Raw genomic sequence first — 24,123 nt, 5'->3', positions numbered from 1 at the left:
GCTACCTAGAGGGAAACATCTGGGCTATGTGACTGAATTATGTCTGTAGTGGCTATTTGTCTCAAACTAATAAAGACGATACTGAAAAAAATATTTCAAAAACAAACTAAATTCAAATCAAACGGGGCGCTGAGGCACTCAGGGATTTAGGGAAAGGGAAAAAGTCTATTGTCCAGGCAAAAAAAATGTTTGGTGTGCAGCAATGGCTTCTGCTGCCTCTCTCACCCTGGTAAAAAAAACATAACCCTTCCCAGTGCCTAGCTCACCTGTCCCTTTCTTCCTCTATTTATAAACCCACCTGGTGTGCCCCAGTGACCTGATACTTTCAAAATAAAAGCACTAACAAGTAATAAAAATAAACAGAAATGTATTTATGAACCTACTTTTAGTCTCAGATATTGTGCTGAGAATCTAAACGAACTAATCTAAAACTAATGCTCATCGTTTCCTTTTCTGCAGCAGCAATTCTCTTTTATAATAATGCAAACTTAAGCTTCATAACACATTCATCCAGTGCTGCAGTGGAGCCACAACAACTGACCGACCAAACCATGATTGACCTTAAATCTTTTCCATTGCAAAGCTTCAGCACGTTCACATTCATTTCAACCGGTTAAACAGTTTTTCCCTGCAGACACAGGAGCGACGTACCTGCACAGGTCGGTTGGGCGGGGTGCTGATGAGAGGAGCGGAGCCCATCGCCGAGGCGGCCGTGAGGCTGCGCTCCCTCTCCTCCTGGTAGATGCGGTCGCGCTCGGCCTCGGGCAGCTGCAGGAAGTTCTGCATGGCGCGCAGGTTGACCAGCAGCGACTGGGACGCCGTCTTGGGGTCTTCCTCCTTACGGAGAATCTCAGACAGTAAGCCCTGCACGATACAACCAGAGACGGTAAAGACGATGGAGCGGAGGCGAATGGCAGCGAAGAAGAAGAAGAAGAAGAAGAAGAAGAAGAAGAGAGGAAGAGAAAGACAGGAGCTCCCAGAGACAGAGAGAGAAAGGGGGAATAATTGCTCGTCGGAGGTCAGGATGGCAATAATCACATCAGAGGATTCTTAAATAAGACGCCGTAGCTTAAATGGAGATGTGATGATCTTCCGCCCACTTCAACTGTAAACTAATATGGCTTTTAGAGACTCAATATTGAGACGTAGCTATTAGATTTTTAGGAACTAATGGTTTCATTTGACATTTTTGACAAGAAAGGTACAAAACTTTTCTCTTTTAAGTCGGAGGAGCTGAAAGAGGACGAGGTTTTCCTGATGGGTTTATTTATCGATACTGTGGCAATGAACATCTGCGTTTGGTCGACTTTATTCCTGATCACTAGAGTCAGATTTGGTTGAAGGAGTAAAAATTGCTGATACTTGACACGAGGAGGCGTACCGGCTACAACATGTGACTGAATAACGTGAGACCACAGACTTTCTACCCCTCACTCGGTGCAGATGGAGTCTCTCCACAGACAGCAGCCCTTTCTAACTCCCATTATTAATTCTCTAAAACCCTCCCATCGAAGAAAACTTCTCTCTCTCCACCCTCTACTCTCCACAGAGCGTTTGTCTTGAAGTAAAGGAAATGTCCCTTCATCATCAACGATCATTTTGCGGACGATAAATCTTCCGCGAGGCCTCTCGAAGCCGCTGAACGTGGCTGCACGGATCTGGGCTCTCAGAGAAGACGCCGCCGCCGCCGCTCGTCGGGGCGACTCGCCTGAAACGTCTTGTTCAGCGGGCAATCAGCGTATCCTCTGTTTACTCCTCAATAGCGCTCAATTCCATCATTAGGAGACGGAGATGACTCCATTATCAGAGACGTGTGATTGGGCCTTTTCATCGGCTCTTGGCCGCACACTGTGCAAACCATCGCCGCGCTCCTCTCACCATCAATAGGTGTGATTTGGTAATAAAACAAGGTGATGGAGAAAACATGCTTCTATTTTTTTCTTGGTTATTTATTTAATTTTCAACTCATCCTGGGTTAATGACAGCGGCGGCGGCGGTACAAGACTGGTGGTGTCTGACTGTTAGAATGTTTGCAGCTGTGCTAGGATGTTTAAAATAGGCCGTGGCGTGAAGTGTGACCAAAAATCGGACATTTTTACTGGTGCGTACTAGTTTTCTGGGGACATGCTGTTTTGTCGCCGTCTGCATTCTTCAGTGCGTGCATGCTTATCATTCCTCGTCATCAGAACTCGCTGTCTGTCTATCTCTCTGGGCAATCGGTTTCCTCCCCATAAAAAAAATTAATAAATAAAAATATAGTCTCCTCTGATCCATGTCCTGCATCTACACCCCCACCCCACGCCCCTCTCCTTTTAATATTAACACAGACTTATGGGGAAAACAGAAGCCTAATAAATAATCCTCCAAAGGCAAACTCTCAGACGGCACATCGGGCTAATTCCTCGTATCAGCCGCAGATAAGAAGACTCTGTTTGTGTGGGAGCTTACCAATCTGCACGGAAACACCAGCGTCTGACTCACTGAGACACATTTTACTTTTCTGTACGTTCAAATTTCTAATCGATCCTTATCTGTCTCTCTCTCTCTCTCTTTTTATTTTTTCCTTTTTAATACACCGAGACTTCAAAGCAGTGGAGCAGTAATTTAGTTTGTTGTCAACACCCCTAAACACAGACAGTGGGTCTGAGACGTTGGCACTGTGTGTGTTAGGCCTCCGATTATGAAGCAAAACCACATATTTTGGGAGGGAGAGAGCGGATGCCATAAGCAAACCTGGGTGTCTCTCTCTCCGTCTCTCTCGCTCTCTCTCTCGTGGCAGGCTGCCAGCTGTCTTCAAATACAGTAGAGGTGCTGGATGACTTGAATTATGGATGAGATATAAGCTGTGGATTCAAACTGTAAGCCTCACTGAGTGTTTCTTTGCAAAAGAGGCCCTATTAAATTGTTTTACGACTTCCTTAATGCGTTGCAGTTCCCCTTTTAAACAGGATGCCGGTGTGGGATCCTACACGCCGGGTCAGTTGTGGAGAGAGACGGGAGGGTTGGTCTGAAAATTAGGGACTTTTTAGCTCGGTGGTGGTGCGTTAACGCCACAACCCGAGATGACGCATAAAGAGGAACTGACTAATTTAAAGATATTAAATGAAGTAAAAGAAAACGTTTAATGACGCAAAAGATACTTCAAAACACTTCGGAGAAATCTCTCAAGTTGTCAGAGAATTTAATCTAATAATGTGATTGATACTGGAGTCCAGGATTGTTTTTATTGGTCTGCATCGTTATTTAATTCGGTTCAAGCTAAATCCGAGCTCAAAAGACTAGTGGTAACTTTAGGCGCAAACAATCATTTAAATGTAGATCACAACTGGATTTTTCTTCTCACCTGTGTTCTGTTGAAGGCCACGCGAGCGAAGACGGCCTGGGAGATGCCGGCCCGCTTTAGCTCGTCCCTCACCCACTGGTAAATCTCGGAGGAAACCTCTGTGTTGGACGCCACCTGTGGCTCCATGGGCTTGGAGTGGGAGCTGCGGTTGACAGGTGGGTGGTTGAGGTACTGCTGCGACAGGGACTGCTGCGCCAGCAGCCGGTTCACCGCGTACTGCTGGTTGAGGATCTGTGCCATCACAAGCTGCTGGTTGACCAGCTGGGGGCTGATGGGCGTGGACACCAGGCCCGGGTGGTGCAGACCGGGGAGCTGGGGCTGCCGGCCGCCCGTCTGGCCACCGTGCGGCGGTGGACCGTGAGGCAGCGGCGGCACCGGCGAGGAAGGAGTCTGCTCCGCTGTGCTGCCGGGGATAGGCTGCTGCTGCTGGGAGAATCCCAGGTGGTTGTGGTTGTGGTTGTGGCTGTGGTTGGAGCCGGGCGGAGAGAGGTCGGACAGGCCGTCCATTTCAGCTGGAGGAAGAGATCAATTATTGGTCAGTTATTGATTTAAAAGTCCAACTAAAACACCAGCAACCAAAGAGAAGAGGTGAAAAAGAACGATATTGGAGTCAAGACTGAAACTTCAGCTATCAGCTATCATCAGTTTCGTGGCACCACGGTCACAGTCTCCAATCAGAAGAAATAAAACAGGCCCGGTCTGCATCCAGTCAGACCGCTGCCTTGAGTGAGTGTTTGCCTGTCAGCTAACTTTTACTGCAGGAACAGAACACGTCTTTCAGCCGGCACATCTAAGAAACCGAACTGCTAATAAAAAAAGATAAAGCTCAGTGTCTTTGCTCCAACCAGCTTCCCCTCCACAGGCCTGTTCCTCCCCGACTGGATGTGACACAGCTGATCGGGTTAAAAACAGATGGAAACGCAGATAAAAGGGCTTCATTGTGTTTGACCTGTGTCTACCGCAGCCCATGCCTTCAAAATTAAGTGCAGAATGCGGGCTCATCATGTGGGGAAAAAAAAAACATCTTGAAAAGACAGAGGAGCTGTGTGTGTGTGTGTAGGTACATGTACAGGATTAATGTGCGAGCGTATATTTGCGAAGGCAGAAGCAGCGCCGATTCCTTCTTTGCATTCTTGCGTCTAAAATAAGGAACATAAGCCAGCCAATGTGACATTTGTAGGAGAAGATGGTTTAAATATAAACACAGAGAGCGAAGACAAGACGAGTACATCGAGTGTAACCTGAGAAACTACCTCGATTGAATGCACTAAAACTGATTCCACTCGAACTCTATGTGAGGCAAAAAAAATAAAAAATAAATCCGTGAGCCGTCATTTAATGGCATTTTGGAGATTTTTGCAGCATCTCTTGCTTTGGGAATCTTTAAGTCCATAATGGCTGCTGGGGAATATTTTGAGACAGGTTTAAATGATGTGCTTAGAGGATGAAAACAATGATTTAACATTCAAAGTACTACCCACAGCGAAGTGAACGAGTGTTTGGGGCGGCTGAATGTTTTCAGGTTACCGCCTCTCTTTGAGGAGCTCGCATACGCCGAGGCTGCTTTCTGGTGAGGGGGCAGCATTTAGGAATTCATACGGACGGTAACATTAACACCTCGGGACGTGTGCTGCGGCCTCCGCGTCCTACAGAAAAGCAGCGTATATGAGATTGTGAAAAGCGTAAATTGCTGAGAGGAGGGAGGGGACGGGAGGGGTGAGGGTGGGAGGGGGGGTGGGTCTCTTCAACAAGCTGAATTTTTGAGCAGATGAAAGATTAAGTGCATGGAGGTTTTCCAAAAATACCCACAATAATCGTGCGTTTGAGCCGCCTGTTTCTTAACTGTCAGCAGGCACAAAGCGCCCGGCCGAGACGGGTCTATTGAGCGTTTGTCGAAAACAAATGATGCGGCGGGGGGAGACAAAACAAAAAAATCTTGGTAATAATCACATCTCTTCCCGTAATCCCTGGCATTCCCTGGCTCTGATGGTATGGCGTGCCTATTCACTCATATGCGATTGTGTGTGTGTGCATATGCTCGCTCACACAGACTGCTGGGGGGCATACTCGCGACAAACACACACGTAAACACACACACACATAAACACACACACACAGGGGCGCACGGAGGCATTTCCATGCAAATTGAAAAGAGAAGGGGTGACAGAAGAGCATGGCAGGCCCTGGGAGAAAAAGGCTGCCACAGAAGCGGTCCTCGTGTGGAATCCTGCCACAAAAGAGCCCCGGATTAAACACACAATGGGAATGGGATGTGGGCTGAGGGCAGGGAGGGAGGGAGGGAGGGAGTGTGTGTTTGTGAGGGAGAGCGACAGAGGGGTGGGGGAATTAGAAAGAGAGACAGTGACCCAACTCTCGCTCCTGTGCTTGTAAAAAAAAAAAAAAAAAAAAAAGCCACGCCACGCACTCGCTGGCGGCCGCCACTTCAGCTGAGAGGAACCTGCCAACACCTGTGAACAGGTACTCACTCCCCCCTTAGACTCTGGGCTCAGACGGAGCAGTGAAGGAAATGCAGAGTCACATAAAAAACACCAAAACACAAAAGGCATGGCTCGCTGTGGAAGTCTCTCTCTCTCTCTCTATAGCTGGCACTTCACCTGAGCTTTCTCTTCCTGCCATTTGTGGCCATGTTCAGGAGCCCGTCGTGAATTCTGAGGTTTGGGGGGGGGGGGGGGGGGGGGGGTGTTGCCACGGGGCTGTGTGTGTGTGTGTGTGGTGGGCACCTCAGGCTCGTGTGCCAAGGTTTATTTTTTTTCTTTTTATCTGAGGTTTGGCTAACGAGACTCGTAGGTGCTACAGTTTGGGTGAATGTCTGTAAACACGTTTGGAGATGCTATCACTGCCCGTGTGTGTGTGTGTGCGTGTGTGTGTGTGTGTGTGTGTGCGTGCATGTGTGCATCTGTGGTTAGCGTCTTATCGGGACTTGATGTTCTCAGAAAGAATGATACAAAAGACAAAAAGAAAAAAGCAGCAGTCAAGCGTTTCAAGCAGAATTCTAGGTTAAAAAAAAGGGTTTTAACGGACGAGGGCGCGGACCAAGACGGGAAGTTTTCAAACGCTGCCGTTTTAATGGTTAAGCTGCTGGTTGAGATAAAAGATGGGTTCTTAATACCAGATAGAAAGTGAGCCAACAAAGTGGGTCGTTTTTCATTTTAATAGGACTTTAAAATGACTTTATTTGGTTTTGGGATCAAGATTAAGTTTAGGGAAGTCAGGTAGCTAACATTAAGCACTTAGTTTAGGCATTAGGGGAGGAATGCAGCTTTTCAAATGCTGACTGTGTGTTTATGCAGTCGGTGCTGGGCGTCATTTTGCCACAACGTTATGGCGACAAGAATCTGCTCCCAAAGCCGATGATTGAGGCCGGGTTTAAGGCCCGAGTGTGTGGCTGCTGCGGTTAAAGTGACGGGAGCGAGTGTCCGTTGCAAGCGATGCACCAATGCAGCGTCCTCCAGCGGTGTGTGCACGTATGTATGTATGTATGTATGTGTGTGCCCGTGTTGCAACATACCTAGCGCATTGGCACGCGGGCTCTCGCGGAGGACACACGTCCCCAGGTAGCCCTCCAGCTGGGAGGGTTGGCGCATGCCTGCACGGTCGGGACGGACGGCAGGGCGCGCACACGCAATCAATCACGCACACACACACACACACAGCATACGTTGAAAGAGTTGTGAGAAAAGAAACACAGAGTTAAGGCTGTTTACAGTTCGTCTCTCCCACTCCGGCGCTCTAAGCATTTAAACACTGAAAACATCAGGAGAGGCCCAGACTGGCAGCCAGCTGCAGCGGGTTTCCACTTTTGAGGAACATAAAGATAGATAGATAGATAGATAGATAGATAGAAAAAAAAACAAAAAAACAACACAAGTGTGACAGAAAATGTGTAGGAGTATGCAGGAGAGAATACACAGGTGGAGCAGGTCTGAGGGAAATAATGTTCCTGGTGTAGGTTGCCAAAAAAAAAAAAAAAAAGACATCAGATAAGGTCCGATCACAACGCCCTGTTTGCATGAAGGCCGTGAACACGTTTTGATAAAATATCTCATCTGCTATCAGAGCGAGCAGTAAGTAAGCACACTGGCAAAGAAAAAAAAAAGATAATGTTCAACAGATTGCTAAAGCTAATATCTCAAAATCACTCTCATGAGCCACAAAACAGAGAGTTAATCAAAAGACGTATAAAATATATCGGAACTCTATCTGCGGCTGCTTTCGGGCGCTGCTCGTGTTATGTAACCTCATTTCCTGGCGGGTCAAAGGGGATTCTCTTTTTCTTTTTTTTTCTTTTTTTTTTGAGATTATAAAAACTTGGTTGATAAGAAAATCTAATTGAATTTGAGACTATGGCCTGTTGAAGCCGTCGCTTTATTTATTTGTGTTGCACACGAACAATAAAAAAAAAAAAAAAAAAATAGAGACAAGGCCCCCGGTTTTGGCGCCCGCATTAGGTGTTAGATGAAGCAATAACGGACAAATCTAAGATAACGCCGCGCTCAACAGTAAGAGAGCGCCGCGCCGTAATCTCGAGTTATTAGATAAACGAGATAAAAATGTATTTCTGCTTCGCGCAACAGCAGGGAGACAAAGAGACGGCTGGTTAGGGAACATATTGTAATGGTGACTGGTGTGTGTCTGTGTGTGTGTGTGTGAAGAGACAAAAGTGTGAGCGCCATACTTTGCGCCCCTCCGTTTTGCTTACCCATCATATCTTTTGTCTTCTTGAAATGTTTATACCAGCGCCCGAATTCCTGACACTTCGCCGCCGACACATTTGCATAGTAAGTGCTGTTCACAATGGAGGAAATCATACTCTGAAAGAGAGAGATTGATTGAGAGAGAGGGAGAGAGAACGGGAGAGAGACTTTAGCTTGCCATTGTGGCGAACGCAGACATAATATTAAAGCTTGTGAAACATGCAGTAGCACTGTAGCTTGTCAAAACAAATAAAATATAGGGACACGGTAAGACCCAGCACACTAGAGAAAAAAAAAAAAAAAAGAAAAGCCAACTGAAAGGAATCAGACATGCAGAAATTTGGGATCTGTTCTACAAAAGGTAAAAGAAATGACATCAAACAAGGCTTTATCTGTTCTTTTTGTTTCGTTATCAAATGCCCCATGAGTTTGTCTGTGGGTAACTTGTAAGGTCAACCGGCTTCTGTCGAGGTGGAGAGCGAGCGGCGGGGAGGATATTTACCTTCAAAAGGCGCGAGCAGCCGGTGGAGTTTAGGCAAACAGATAAACCACCTCTTTTTCTTTATTTCCACAATCTGTTAAAAGACGACAACTTCAAGCAGATCGGGGTTGCGCGCTCCCGTCTCCTCCTATAACACGCCGGCTCTTCGCCCTCTCAACGTTAACTTCAGATCAGAAAAACAAAGAGCTGTTCTTTCTTTCTTCATCCCCTCCTCCACCACTTCCACCACCATCCAGTTTCATTAAAATGAATGTTTTAACACCTTTCTGGCCTGCGGGTGAATAGCGAGGTTGATGCAGGAGAAATTGTTTTTGATTGTTATAAATATTCAAAAGAACCAAACCATCTGTTTTCAAATTATAGGTATGCCATCTTTATCATTTTCTATAATATATGCGCTCGGAGGATGGTGGGGGATCCTTCTGGCGGTGCTACGGGAGGATTCAGGGTATCTGGCTGCAGCTTCCCTGCACAAAAAAACGAGGGCGAAACGTGGCAGCTGCGCCAGTCGGAAATCAAACTCCCAACTTCTGACCTCTCCGTTAAAAGCAGAACGCACCTCGTGCAATGACGCCACAGCTGAGTCCCTCTAACGCTAACAACAGAAACTTTAGAGGTGGCCACAAATACCAAATAACACAAGTTCAAGAGAGGGGCGCGATGCTGCATTCCAGAAAACTGGCTTCCTACTAGGAAAAGTGCTCTGGAATGCCAATGGCGGCGCCCATGGAGACGCACACCGTGAAAATCTATTTATCTGATTTTTGTTTTTGGTCACACTGACAAAAAAAGAGGTCTGTTGAGCGTCTAACGTCTGCAGAGAGAAGTATATTACGTATCGCTGGTGGAAAAACTTTGGGAGACCTCAATCCTCGATGATTGTCGGTAACTTTGGAGCGGGATAAACCCGACATCCCAGCTTTCTGCAGTGCAGCACGAGCACAGTCTTGAACCAACTTGCCGCAGCATCTCCTCCTGCGAAGAACCGCAGGGTGAATAATGACGTATAATCGGGCGTTTGGGGACAATACGGGAAGACTGCGCTAGCCAAGTCCTGCCGCAGTCATATTAAAATCCGGCTAAGATGGGGAAAAAAATAAAATAAAAACGCAATTAAACGTTGAGGAAGAGTTTATTTGTGTCCAGAAGATGCCAAATAATCACGGCAAACGCGTCTCTTAACGTACACCTAATGGCACCAGGTAGAGTCGAACGTCTTGTCCCGTGCCGCCGCTTCTTCTTCTTCTGTTATTTTTTTTTTTTTTTTGGTAAGCAGCTGAGGAGAGTCACATTGGCGACTGCAGCTGGGTGTGAAATCGTGCCAACCATGCTGCGGTGCATCATGCCGTCATGATGAAAAACGGCGGGGTGAAGAGGTCTGCGCTTGGACTTGCGCCGTGCAACAAAGCAGTCCCTTCATAGGCGTATTGAAAAGCCTTCATTCAAACGAGAACCCTGATGGAGTTCAGGTTTGGGTTACCGAGTCAGAATTACCCCCTTTTTAACGGGACGCACGTTAATTCATGAAGTCTTTGGATTCATGCGATATTGGTTTCAGGGACGAGCTGCTTCAGCCTCCTGTGACCGACGATGAAACAACGATTCCTCTCGGAGAGAACCAGGTGTTTTTTTCTTCTTCTTCTTGATGTATTGCCCTTGGAAGAAATAGTGAATAAATCTAAACCAAACAGTCTGGTTTAACCTGGTTCCGGTAGCCAACTCCCCACCAAGGACCCGTCTGAAAACCATATGTTCACGCGCCGAGAAGACTCTTCCTTTAAGTCAGGGACATAACGGACTCCTCTCCTCCAGCCTGCCATGTTTTATTTACAGTATATCTGGGCTAAGGCGGCTCCAGGCAACAAACAAGAGGCCTGCAGAAGACTCCCTCTCTCTCTCTCTCTCTCTCTCTCTCCCCCCCATCTTTCTCCCTATCTCCCTCGCTCCCTCTTCCTCCGCCATCTTTGACACAGATGTTCTAATAAACGCTCCTCATTAATCAGCCCTCTCCCTCAATACATCACTCTACCTCTCACAGGGGGCCCCGGCGTGTATGTGTGAACGAAACAACACACACACACACACACACACACATTATATATATATATATATATATATATATATATATATATATATATATATATATATATATATATATATATATATATACACACACACACCTATTCTCCCTCTCCCCACTGTTCTGTCACACACACATGCATACGCACTAAGTGAAATCAAGCAGATAACCAGAGCCTCTGCTGCCACTGCGGTGCCAGCGGGAGGGCTGTGCTAGGGCTTGTCAACAGGTAGCACGACTCTGTGTGTGCGTCCCAGTGTGTATCGGTTTGTGGGTGTGCATGAGTGTGTGTGTGTGGACCCTTTAAGTGATAGCCATCTGCAGCACAGAGAGCTTATCAGCAAGACCAGGAAGTGGCACTGGGCTACTATCGGTCCCCAACATCTACTCCACTCCCCAACATGGCAGACAGGAAGAGAGAGGATAGCGCGTGTGCCTGTGTATGCGTGTGCGTGAATGGGTGTGTGTGTTATATGAGAATAGCAGTGCAGCAGGCAGGTACTGTAGGCACCCAGCTGCCAGTGTTAGAGTGTAACACACACACACACACACAACCCCTGCAGACAAACGCACATGGCGCCGTTACACCGACTCACACATGCATATTAACACACATGCACATACACAATTAAAACGCACACTCTCTAACTTAGCCTGATGTCTTGAATCGGCTGGGAAAAAAAAAAAAGGCGCATCCCATTTGCAGCGCTGCGCCTCGTCTCTCGCCAGCATCTAACAGAGCTCAGTTATGGCACATATCCACCTCAACTGGGATGACCCCCTCCCCACGCCACCGCCGCCGCCGCCATCACCGCCGCCGCCTCCCTCCCTACCCCTTCATACTAACACACACACACACACACATGTACACTGGCAACCAGGTTGCGCCTGTGGCAGCCGAGGTGGCGAAGGCCCGCAAAGATGGCATTTTGATGACTATTTGCTGCTACACAACGCGGCAGCTGGTGCATCAGGGGCCGCCCAGTGAGAGGGAGCAGGGGGTGGGCAAGAAGAGGAGGTGGCGGCGAAGGGGAAGAGTGGGGGGAAGTGTGTGTGTGTGTGTGTGTGGGGGGGGTCTCGTTTGTTGCCATAGTTTCTGAGAACACGGGCGAGGGGGTTGCTAAGCTAGCAACCTCGGAGAGACATAACACGCCTGATTTGCCGATCGAGGCGGAATCGGGGCAAGTTTTATTTCGCCGTTTGGAGCTTTTCTTTAGAAGGTGCTGCTCATGTGCGCAGGTCGGACTCTGCTCCCCCGGCGGAATGACAATGGGCGAGGGCCAACACATTCTCCGGGTTTCCTCGTGCCATTTGTAGGCCAAACACACAAAGCGCGACTCCCCGCTACAAAAGAATGAAACTAAATGTTTGACAAGGCCCCTGACAAAAGAAGCATTTCACAAAATAAACCCCCCAACCCCTCCCCTCGCCTCCCGGCCCTCCCTCCCGTCGTCAGAGCCCTGTTCAGAGGTGGGCTAATTCTCTTTTCACCCGCTCGCTGGGATTCTCTCTCATCTGTTAACCTCTCTTTTGGGTCTGGGATTACGCAGCAGAATATCAAGGAAACACTAATCCTAAAAAATAAAAGGTGCCAATCTTCTGTTCCCCTACCGCTACGCCCCTTTTACCCTCCCCACTCATCTCACTTATTTTGGTCAACTCAGCAGTCCGGGAGGGGGGCTTCTCACCTCCTCGTACATGACGTCACTGCACACGAGGCAGGAAGTGTTTAGCTTTAGGAGGAGCCACAGATTTCAGCATCACACCGGTAATTAATTATATGTGTGATAGATGGAGCAAACAGGTTTATAACTCTAGTCTTTATCTCCGGGCCAAACAGCAATTTGATCTCTGCAGGATTCTTTACAGCAACACCACCTCACAGATTTCAAGATCACAATATGTTCCTTAAGACTGTCTGCAAATAATGACTGCATTTATTATTTGCAGACCAAAAAAAGAAGAGGAATCTGTTTTTTATTAGACGAGTGAGCTGCTTAGTTCGTTATAGTCAGAAATAAAGTAAAAAGCTAGTTTCCAGAGCAACGTGTGGACGTCCCTCAGCTTCGATAACTGCTCGTGCACCATGAGTGGGGTTTAGGCGGAGCAAGCCGCCGCCGCTCTACGGGTGTAGCAGGCCGCACGCAACCCCACGGAGTAACAGATGTCAAACGCCATCATGGCGGCCGCGCTTCAACAAGGCAGAGACACGTAGATCACCAACAGCAACGAAGCCAAGGCGCATTAAAAGCACTATTTTTAAGCTTGCTGCCCCGTGGACTGTGCCGTAAGGGTTCATGCAGCAATGCAAGGTGTGCCAACATGTACACCGATCAGGCGTAACATTACGACCACCTTCCTAATATTGTGCAGGTCTCCCTTGTGGTGACTCATCAGAGAATGGACATGGGCCTTCTGAGGGTGTCCTGTGGTGTCTGTTCCTAAAGTGTTTTTGTGTGTGTGTCTGTGTCAGGCTGCATCCTGCTGGGGATGGCTGCTGCCATCAAGGAGTGTCATTGCTATGGGGTGGGGGTGTCTGGTCTGGTCTAGGTGGGTGCTACATGTCTAAGTAACATCCACACCAATGAATGACAGGTCCAGAAGTTTCCCAGCAGAACATTGACACAAGATGGTCGATGTTATTTACTTCTCCTGTCAGACCATCTCCGGTCATAATGTTATGCCTGATCAGTACATATATCTATGTTTTGTTAATGTAGGTAGATCGTTGTAAAAGTAGTACGTGAGCCAAACTTGCCGTTAAAACACAAACAAGACAAAAACAGATTCCAGATCAGGAGTCGCCGGAAAACTAAAACAATCTTGACTTTCATTTGAGACTCATGTGCACATCAACACAGCAACTATGAGGTTTGAGGAACACAGAGAGTGTGTGTGTGTGTGTGTATGATTGTGTGTTAAATCCTCCGAGCTTGTGCGTGCGCTCTCTTCTGAGCCGTCTTCACATATGGACCGTAAACAGGGTGATTACCAGACCGGGCTGGGCTCCGCCTGAACGCCACCCAGGGACTCTTTACATCATCAGCGCACTGCTCATGCCCGGCTAAACACACAAACACACACACACACACACATGCGCACGTACACAAGCGAGGGTCTCCAGGTGACCATAAGGTGGCCTAGGAGGAGAGCTGGCTTCACACTGAAGGCACCTACGCACATGCCTGCCTCCACACACATGCTGAACACAAATAGCACTTCCACATACACTTCCCGCACGTCGATATATATATATTTCGCAAACATACTCCAGACACACACACACACATATCTCCCTTCACTCTAACCCAGGCGCACACACATTATTGGCCCCTGTGAGAGATATACTGCCGTTTCATTCCATTCACTCCAGAGCTGCCTCTATGATATACCGACTTACACCGCCTGCTAATACAATATCAGCGCCGGGGCTTTCCAATCCGAGCTCACCAGCCGACGGGGGAATACACAGCGCAACGCAGAACATAACACCTAACACGTGAACGCGTCTTATCTCTTACAGCCCTAATGTTGAGAATGAACTAAATGAGGAGGGAAAAACAAAAAAAAATAAAAAATAAAGAAGGAAAACAATCCGGATCGCTCTGGGTTTGGCGCCAATGTTTATCTAACAATAACCATACGTTCAGCAACACCTCTGCTTTCTGGCTGCCACTGTATTACTTGTATGTGTGTGTGTGTGTGTCGTGGGCGCTAAAAGAAACCCAAAAAAAAATAAATACATTTAAAAAGAAAAGCGGCAACAAGCGACAATAGCCATTGATTTGGTTTTTCTATGCCGATTCTCTTCCCCACTGGATCAAACTCAGGGCATTTGATAAGTGAAGGATAAAAGAGGGAGGTGATAGGGGTGTTTTTGGACGCTATGGTAGCAAAAGGGGTCGGGCTTTTTTCTTTTTTTTTTTTTTTTTTGTTTTTGAATAAGCAGGTTGGGGCTTCAGCACCTGTGATAAAGGACATTCTTTAGCCAGAGAGCTCTGATTCATGTCTTTGAGTAACTCCTTGAGGGCGTTTCTTACTGTAGAGTGGCTCCATTGCTCGGGTGGCAGGTCCTCCAGCTTAGGACAACTGTGAAGACAGAGAGGAGACGGACAGGGGAGGAGGAGGGGGGTGTCGGGGGAGGAGGAGGAGGAGGACAGGGAGGATAAGGATGGGGAGACAGGGCGAGGGAAGATAGAGGAGGAAAACAGGGATACACAGGGAGAGGGGTAGAGTGTGAGAAACAACTCAGATGGAGGAAAAAGAGAGAGAGAGATAGAAACAGGCAGGAAGGCCAACAGCTCTGATGGCGTCTTCATGAAATGACAGAATAAACAACATTTCAGCATCACAACGTTGTAATTATTTCATCTTCGTTGTAAGAATCTGCGTCGTAGATGGAGCAAACACTAGTCCTTAAAAATGCTGGAGGAATTTCTTTAAGAGCAGCAATCTCAACACTTCATAGATTTCAAACTAACGTCACAGTCTGTACCTAAAACAGTAATAATAATAATTATAATGCCACGTAACGTACTGCAACTAATTAAATATGAATCTGTTTTCTATCAGACAATGGATTAGAACGGATCTTAAACTTGCTCGTCAGCTGACTGCCAGATATTCGATTTACAAATTTGAGAGATTGATTTAGACATTACTTACTTATTGTGACACCTGATTATTTTGTAAATTGCCTGCATTTTATTGCAAATGGTTGAAAATAACTTATGCTACATTTGTGCAAATTTACAGTTTAGATTTGCAACGGTTCGTTAAACATATTTGTGGTTTTCGCGGCGAAAAATCAAACTTTTTCCTGCTCGGATTTTATGTTTTCGGTGTTCGGTCACTCGCGTGAGGTTGCGCAGAAAAGACTGACGCCAAAAAAGGCAAGGTGAGTCGATTTTAAGGTGAAATATAAAGGTAAAACCAGAAGTAGTGAAAAAGGGCCGACTACACTCTAGAGCCCAGAGGGTTAAAAAGGTCAAAGAAGCAAAAAACCCTCACATATTGTCATATTGTCGACTATGCAACTTCTGTCCTCTCGGATCTGTTTGACTATTTATGAAGCCTAAAATATAATGTGTCACCTAATTCACACTTCTTTGCAGAATCCATAGAGTGCATTTATATCAAATTATGTGATGTAGAAACATTCGAGACGGGTCAGATTTGACCCAGAGGACGACGGGAAGGATATATAAAGCCTTTTACTTTTTTTTTTTTTTTTTTTTTATTGTCAATCATCTCTGCACTAATCAAGCGCGCTGCTGCAAAACTGGCAAATTTGGGAGCTAATTACTCCCCCTTCTAAAAAAAACAAAAAAGGTGTAAAACACGGCTGCAGCATTAGTCCAGCCCCGCTTCAAGTACGTATTGATGAATTGGCCGACTCAGATCAGATAGTCGGAGCAGAGCAGACAGAGAGGAAACCAGAGAGAAGGCGAGCTGAACACACATGGGCCCCTGCTCGTTTTTTTTTTTTTTTTTTCCCTGCTGCAAGCGCCCCTCCAAGACAGACAGATTTCATTTGGCGCATCAAGCAGATGCATCTGGAGATTGCTCTGTTTCTCTCTCTCTCTTTCTCTCTTCCTCTCTGCCTGCCTCGCTCCCTCTCCCTCTTTCATATTCTCCCTCTCTCTCTCCCTCGTTTCTCTCTCTCCTGATTGTTCTGATTAGTTAATTACTTTATACAACACATCTGCTGGATTGATGCATGAATTATACATCAGCTGCATGTGGCGACTATTATTCCGCGTTACTTCTACCTTCCCGGCTTGTTGTCGTGCTCGGCGAAACAATTTAAGGTGTTACTGGCTAGATTTCTGCAGCGGTCGGGGTTTAAGGGTGTCGGCGGGGCGGCGGGCGGCGGTGGTGAGGGGAGAGGGGGGAGAAAGAGAGAGAGAGAAAAGAGGGAGGAGGGTGGAGTGGGGGGGCAAATACAAAACAATAACAATTCTGACAACAATCGACAGCGAAATCAAATGAGGTTTAGGAGTCGGATAGATTGGCTTTGCTAGAGTAGCGAGCCGCAGACGCTCGGCTCTACCTGAGGAACTCTGATTGGAAAGTGAGAAATAGATTTACATAGTGGCGGGGGGTGGTTGGGGGGGGCTAACTGAACTGGGATCCATTGACAGCAAGTGTGCCAAGACATATGTTTGATGTGTTTCGCGTTGCGCTTATCGCCGAATTACTTTTTGCTCAACCTGGCCTTGTGCACTTGACGAGCGGGAGGGATTGAGGAAAGGGTGCATGACGAGTGCACGAGGCTTTTTTGTGTGTGTCTGTCCGTAAATCTGTCATCAGGTGTGTCGGGAATGTTACGAAGCGAGGAGATAGCATTACGGAAAAACAGGGCTAGCGTCTGCTAATAAAGAAAACATAAAGCCTCGCTAACACGCTAACAGAGACAACAACGGATTTTCCAGAACACCTTAAACTGCACCAGCAGCTACAAAAGCCTCTGGGGAGAAGGAAGTGAACAAGCGGAGGGGAAAGAGGGAGAGACAGAGATAGAAAAGAAGAGAGAGAGAGAGAAGGGTGGGGGGGGGGTAGTGGAGAAAGACAGCTATCCGTGCATTCAGGGGGCTAGCAAGCCGGAAATAAACACAACCTCCTGCATTCTGTCTGGTGGACGTGTTCACATCAGTGTGTGTGTGTGTGTGTGTGTGTGTGTGTGTGAGCGCTTGATTGGCGAAGGTGGGCGGGTGGCGACGGTGTTGAGAGAGGGGGGGAGACGGAAGGAAGAGAGAGGACGAGCGAGGTAGAAAGAGAGTGGGAACAGCTCTCCAGAGGATTGCAGAACACTGGGTTAGCGTGCAGCTGGCACAAGCCTCCACACCAGCGCCAGTCGGCTGCTCGCGCGCACGTCTTTGTGTCCGTGAACACACATGAGCCGTCTATAAATGCTTCTATGCTCTAGCTGTGTGTGTGTGTGTTTTTGTGTGTGTGTGTGTATTAATACGACAAAGCCTCACACCTACAGAGAAGAATTTAGCATACAATATGGTGAGCGATGGCAGCGTTCAGTGCAAGGAGGCTTCAGCTTGTTTCTCATCACATTCAACGGAGATTCAGAAAGAAATGTGCTTCGCTTCAAGTAGCCGGTGCAGCCAGGTTTTTGTTTCAGGTGAACTACCCCGGTATTTATTCGCTGCGCTCATTTATGACCACGCAGGAGCACGTTAAATCAGATCAGTGTTTTCGTCACATTAGTTGACGTCGCGTGGCGGTTCATTTTAAAGCGTTAGTGTGGACACGCGCGTGCTTTCTTTCGGTATCTGCGCTCCCATCAGTTTGTGCCTAAACTGACAAAACAGTCTCTGTGTCTCTTTAGTAGCACCGAGTGAGGAAGTTTTCATTATTCAAATGATGCTTTTTAGTTTCCTGGAAACAGTCAGTCAGTGTAGATGTGAGTAATACGGCTATTCTCAGTATCAAACGAGCAGATTGGCAGCTGCCTCTGGGCATGAAGTACAAGCTATATGTGCTAGTGCTGCGTACAGGTATTAATAGGTGTAACTGAACATCAATAGGCGTTAAAAGAACACATGTGGGTAGCAGTCAGGTAAAAATATGCATGCACATTACTCGGCCTGGCGCAGCAGTACGTGTTGTATGCGTGTTTGTGCATGTGCATGCTTCTTACCTGTGCAGCTGGATCTTGAGCGTGACCACGTGGTAGACGTCCTGCAGCATGTCGGCCACCGTGGCGTCCGGTGCGTCTGTCACGTATGACAGGGGGACGGGGTTCCACTTCCCCACCTGAATCATACCTGGACGGTGCACAGACGCACAAAGAGCGTTAGCATGTTAGCTCGGTGTTTGTTTGATAACACATGCAAAGTACGACTGAAAGATTCTTGCCCGATTCTGCAACCACAGCCCTACGTTTACTTTATATTTTTAAATACGCATGTCGCAAAAAAAATCCCTGCGCGGGAATTTCGTCCTAAAAAGAGCGGGCAGCCCCCGCGGCAGGAAGCGAGGAGGGAGGAAGCCGGCGTTATGAGAGAGGTGGTCTGGGATGTGATGGACAGGCTGTAATAAAAGAACACGCCAAAGAGGCACCTTGAAACAGGCAGCCTGTGCTCGAGTGCAATTAGCGGACCCCTTCGCATCCACCCGCCCCTGCCACCTATTGAGTCACCGGGTGAACGTGTATATAAATACATACAGTGCGACGGCGCGTATGTGCACGGCATTCGAATTCTACCGGACAAACCTGCGCCTCTCAGACATCTGTGTGGGAACCCGTGAGTGTGTGTGTGACCCCTGGGAGACTCGAGCATCTCCTGTCTGGGATCAGTGTCAGGATGCGTTACTGTGGCTTCAGATCAGCTGGCGGGAGGCTATTATGGTCACAGAGTGTGTGTGTGTGTGTGTGTGTGTGTGTGTGTGTAAGGGCGGCATAAAGAGTGTGTGTGTGTGTCTGAGAGTGAAACAGCATGTGAATACAGTAGAGGAGACGTTAATGAGCATTAGAGACGATAAAGAAAGAAACGGAAAAAAAAAGGTTTGGACCAGGGAGGAAAATAAAAAAGATGTCGAGCGCTTACCTTTGGCCTGGGCCGCCGAGCTGTGGGAGTAACCCAGCGACAGCAGGGCCATCTCGATGAGCTGGTTGAAGAGCATGTCCTTACGCACCAGGACGAATTCGGCGTGCTCCTCCTTGCTGTCGAAATCCATCGGGTTCTCGTAGTGCTCGACCACGCAGAACACGGGCAGCATGTTGCCTGAAGACGAGGAGAGAGACACACGGGACAGGGACTGAGAGGGGGGGTTTCACGTTTCTTTACATGCAAACCCTGACCTTCAGTGCTCGGCGTTTGCAGAGGGATGAGATTAATATTTAGCGCCGACGATTAAGTTACACCGAGGTTGAGTGTCAAGGGATAATAAGTGAACGACTAGACTTCTGCTGCTTCAGAAATGAACAAATAAAAGATGAGAAAATGTTGTTTAATACCAGACACATTATTATCTGGGTACAGAACCTGAATTAGTTTTGCATCCTCGTTTCAAGATGTGTTTTTATCAGCGCTGGAGGATTCCTCCCTGCAGCTTTGAGCTTTGAGGCGTCGACGTACCGACGCAACAACGAAGGCGTTGCACGAAAAAAAAAAAAAAAAAAGCAAATCCACTGCACACGTAACAGACGGAATTATAACCTTTCGGCTCAGTGTGAACAAACACCAAGAAGAAAATCCTTCAACTCGTCTGGTTCCTTTTGGCACTATGTTCTGTTGATTCACTGTCAAGGTGCTGGGATCACATTAGCCTTTTCCTACTGCCTGCCAAACCGAAAAAAAAAATAAAATAAAATCATCTTCCCATGATGCAGCGCTTCAAATCCCGAGCCACCTCTGCGCCCCGAGGTTTGCTAGTCTGTGTCAACAGCGGCTCGGCTGTCGGGGCGGAATGAACAATCCTCGTCCACAGACCGTCAAACGTTCAAAGGGCCGACTGTGCAAATATCACCCAATATGACGTTTTTGCTAAAATAACATTCCTGAAATTTAAGAAAGTTTAAGGGCGCGGTGGTGGAGGGGGGCAACTCGGCCTTTAGAAGTTTCAGCGAAGGCGTCTGTACCCGGCTGTGTTTTGTACCAAGTGTTTACGAGGCGCCCCGATGCCCTACTTTCTCCTCTCTGCTGTCACCTGGACAAGCCTCCTGACAAATTTACTGTCCCTGCAGATAAAAATGATTCACGTTATGATATTCCCCGACGCCTGGCATTCCAGAAGATGCACGCAGCTCCGGCTAAACAATCAATAAGCCGACGGATGCGAGGGAATGTGCTGAAAGGGCCGCTTTTCTCTTCCCCTGATTTTAATAGATAAAGATCTAACAATAAAGACTGCTGTGTAGGTTCATTTGGGGGGAGGGAGGGGGGGGGATCAATACTGGCTTTGTTTCCAGGGAGCCCAGAGAGGGCTGCGGTAAATATTGTTTCGGGCTCGGGACACAATGCCCACTGTGGGCCCTCTCTCTGCGAAGCCTCCGTGGCAAACTGCATTTAGTGAACTGGAAAGGAGGAGGAGGAGGAGGAGGGGAGAGGGGAGAGGAAGCAGGGAGGAAGAGGCGTCGTAGGAGGCCAAGAGAAGCAGAGATGATGAACGTGAAACATTAGTCTCTCTCTCTTCGCCGGGCTGCAACACGTAGGAGCAAAGGGGAGAAACGGCCCATCCGAGGACGCTCGCAGCCACATTCCGAGAGTTCCCGAGTCCCGCTTGGCCAAAGAAAACCAAAGCAGCCAAACAAACAAACAAACAGCCGAGCCTCGGCAGCCAAGCGAGCGCCGTTACGACTCCAAACCTGCGGGTCCTCAGACTCATTTCCAAGCCCACTAAAAACAACAACAACAAGAAAAACATAACCGTAAAGAAAAGGTTCGTATATTGAATCGCTTCGCCCGCCGTGTTTTTCTCGGAACGACACCGGTTATATTAAAAAACTATGTCATAATCTCAAAGTAAAGGCTCCCTTTAAGCAGCAATGGCTCTTAAAGGACCCAAAGTTTCCCTTAATAAACTAACGTCAGAGCGGGAGGGCTGGAGAGAGGAGCGGTGACACAGCGCTATGCAGCAACGACACAGGGATACAACTCTCACAGTGCTCTTCTATTAGCTATTGTCTGGGCAAATAAGTGGGAGTGTGTTCAGTGTGTGTGTGTGTGTGTGTGTGTGTGTGTGTGTGCATGCTGAGAAGAAGCATTGTACAAAAGAAAGGTTTGAGAGTTTTGGAGAGCGTGCAGGCGTGGTGGTGGGTGGAAGGTGGTGTGTGTAGGGGGGGACTATTTAAATTGCTTTCCTCTATTTACACTGCTCGTTTTTTACTCCGCACACACAAAACTGAATTAAACTCTGTTTCAGCCGCAACTATTTCCCTTATTGATTATTTTACGGAGCGCCTGATTGATTCATTATCGACCGACACGCTGATTTTTGGCAGTTGTTTGTCTCACTAATTCTTCAAAACTGCAAATAATGTGTTCTCTGTCACGTAAGACGAAGAAAAGTGGGCGATTTTTATGTTTGAAAAGAACAATGTTTGGCATTTTTGAATGAAAACATATGAACGATTTAGAAAAGGGGAAAAATCTTGTCATTTTGGATGTCTGAGATGTTGGATAAATCAAACTAAATGTCCTTTCTTCGACAAATTAAGCCAGAATAATAATTTATACTGTACTGATCCCACATTTGATCCATCTATTTGTTGTGTGTACACACTTCTGTAAGTAAATTTGGGGGTTAGGTGTTTGCTCAAGGCTCCTCGGCCATTGGCACAGGCGGGATTCGAACCTGTGACCATTCGGGCCCCAAAGCTGCCCACAGCTGCTTCAGAACCTAACTTATCTTGTCTTATAAAACCTTATAAATATACACGAAACTAAAGAAATGTGACAGTTTTGCTCACGACTACAAAAATTACACCGAACAGGGAGAGTGTTTTCTTCTTTTCTAAAAAAAAATCTGCCACGTTCCTAGAGATCACAGCACATCACGTGAGATCAAGTCTGGGAATGAGGTCAACAGAAACATGATCCGTCAACAGGAAGCTCCCGGGTTCAACTTAAATACACGCTAAAGTAAAATTAAATAGAATAATTAGAACTAATCACGTGAAAAATCCACTTTACACTAAAGTTAACTCTTGACGTGCATTGTTAAGTCATTCATTGTGACCTATATTGTGCAAGCTCGCGTCTGGGGAGTAAATTGGAGATTAGGTGCAGGGAGACCGGGGGGGGGACGCAAACCTGTGAACCGCTGGTCTAACTAAAAGCTACGCCACAGCTCCCTCAGCTAAACTGGTCCAGGCTTTCAGGCTCTTACCTCTCTTGTGGCAGGTCTTCAGCAGGTGGCTGGTGGGTTTGTAGGGGACCCCGGCTAGCTTGGCCCCGGTGCTGCCCAGCCTGGCTCGGCCCAGGGGGCTGCCGTTCTGCTCCAGCCGGGGCAGCTTGGCCGGCGGGGCCTTGGCCTCGGACAGGCTGTTGACCAGCTCGGAGTTCTCCTTGCCCAGACATGTCTCGCTGAGATGTTCCATCATTCTCAGCACCTCTGCTCACTATCACCTGGGGACAGAGGGAGAGACAGAGGGAAGCACAACGATTCAAAACCAGAATGAAGAAGACGGCGCGCGCTGCGATATGATACGAGGGGAAATCTTTTGTGTTGACATTCGGATGTTTTTATGGAGCAAAACAAAAAGTGCTTTAAGTAATTGAGATGTCGGCGAACGCGGCCGTCGCGGCAGTAACTGTCAATTCTTTCCCGTGCCGCTGTAACATTCCCATTTTTCAGCGCATCTATTATGTATGGGCGTCCCGCTGGAGATTCTATCCACGCGAGAAGGAGCAAACAAGCTGCGGTTTTAGTGCCAACGCGTTCATTTGCTGGGAGATTCCACTTGAACGAATGCAACGCAGCTCAAGGAACGAGGTTCTGCTGGGGAGCAAGCACAGCAGGAGGAGGAGGTGGAGGAGGAGGAGGAGGAGGAGGAGGAAACTGATTCGGCTCGTGAGTCACCTCGCGTGGCCTCACGCCGGTGACGCAGCTCGGAGGGAAAAGGCCTCGACGTCAGTCTGCCGTGACACAGACGAAACCAGTTAACGACGACTTTACAGGTGTGAACTTTTATTTTTAGATTGTGCAAGGGGAGCACAAAAACAATCATGGTAAGTTTACAAGTTTGTGAGGAAGGAGGGGGGGGGGGAGAAAGCAGCTTGAGGAAACTCCAAGTCAGACTGCTGCCGCCGCTGCTGCTGACTCATGAAGGTAGTCATCAAAAGTTAAAGTGGGAATAAAAAAAAAAAGAAGAGAAGAAGAGAGGAAAGACGGAGGACGCCCGCTTTACCCACAGGTGCTTTAGTGCACAGACCCGACCGATGCACGGCGCCGCCGCAGCAGCAGCTCAGAGTTTATGCGATTCAAAACCGCCTGGGAGACTTGATCAGTCAGAGAGGATGGAAACGAGATCACGCATGCAGGTTCATGGCCGCTGACGGACACGAACGGGGGTGCTGCTGTCAAAGAGCGAAAAGGCCAAAATCATCCAACAAGAAGAAGAAAAAAAAAAAAAAAAAAGATCATGAACTCCTCCATTCATAACACCCAATGAGGCAACTAATTCCCCCCCTTCCACACACACAAACACACACACACAAATAAGGGGGCCAAAGGAATCCAGATACAGTCCGGATCCAGGTCAGGATTTTTAAATGACCTTAAAACACACAAACACACCGACACACACAAAAAAGCAGTAGTTCAAACGGACACATCAGAGGACAAGTTGAGTAAAAACTAACCTGAACCGGAGCACTCTGAGCATATAACAGCGTCTGGAAAACGCGTCTTCTTCTTCTTCAAGTTTGGCCAGGGTAGAAAAGAAGAAAGACCCCCCCCCTCTCCCGGTAATAATACAAAAAAAAAAAAAAAAAGAGAGAAACAACTCCCGGTTCCTGTCTCC

The 24,123-nt window shown here is 47.5% G+C and overlaps 1 protein-coding gene across 3 annotated transcripts in view; it reads right to left on the bottom strand.

The window, feature by feature from the left end:
- The window catches only part of satb1b (SATB homeobox 1b), a 60,972-nt gene that overhangs the window by 24,892 nt on the left and 11,957 nt on the right, over positions 1–24,123 (bottom strand). The window contains exons 1-9 of one of the 3 annotated variants that reach the window (XM_084556234.1): positions 23,963–24,029; positions 22,488–22,726; positions 19,205–19,381; positions 18,295–18,421; positions 14,606–14,729; positions 8,064–8,175; positions 6,873–6,950; positions 3,344–3,855; positions 652–864 (exon numbers count right to left, since the gene is read on the bottom strand). In XM_084556234.1, the coding sequence (XP_084412360.1) occupies positions 652–864; positions 3,344–3,855; positions 6,873–6,950; positions 8,064–8,175; positions 14,606–14,729; positions 18,295–18,421; positions 19,205–19,381; positions 22,488–22,701 (1,557 nt within the window). In that variant the 5' untranslated portion in view covers positions 22,702–22,726; positions 23,963–24,029. Of the gene's footprint in view, positions 1–651; positions 865–3,343; positions 3,856–6,872; positions 6,951–8,063; positions 8,176–14,605; positions 14,730–18,294; positions 18,422–19,204; positions 19,382–22,487; positions 22,727–23,962; positions 24,030–24,123 lie in introns of those variants that run through there. The other 2 variants (XM_084556233.1, XM_084556235.1) reach the window with 2 other exon arrangements.

The sequence above is a fragment of the Chelon labrosus genome (genome assembly GCF_963514085.1).
Source record: "Chelon labrosus genome assembly, chromosome: 12".
In the NCBI taxonomy this organism is placed as follows: domain Eukaryota; kingdom Metazoa; phylum Chordata; class Actinopteri; order Mugiliformes; family Mugilidae; genus Chelon; species Chelon labrosus.
This window is presented reverse-complemented; position numbering and strand designations above follow the sequence as displayed.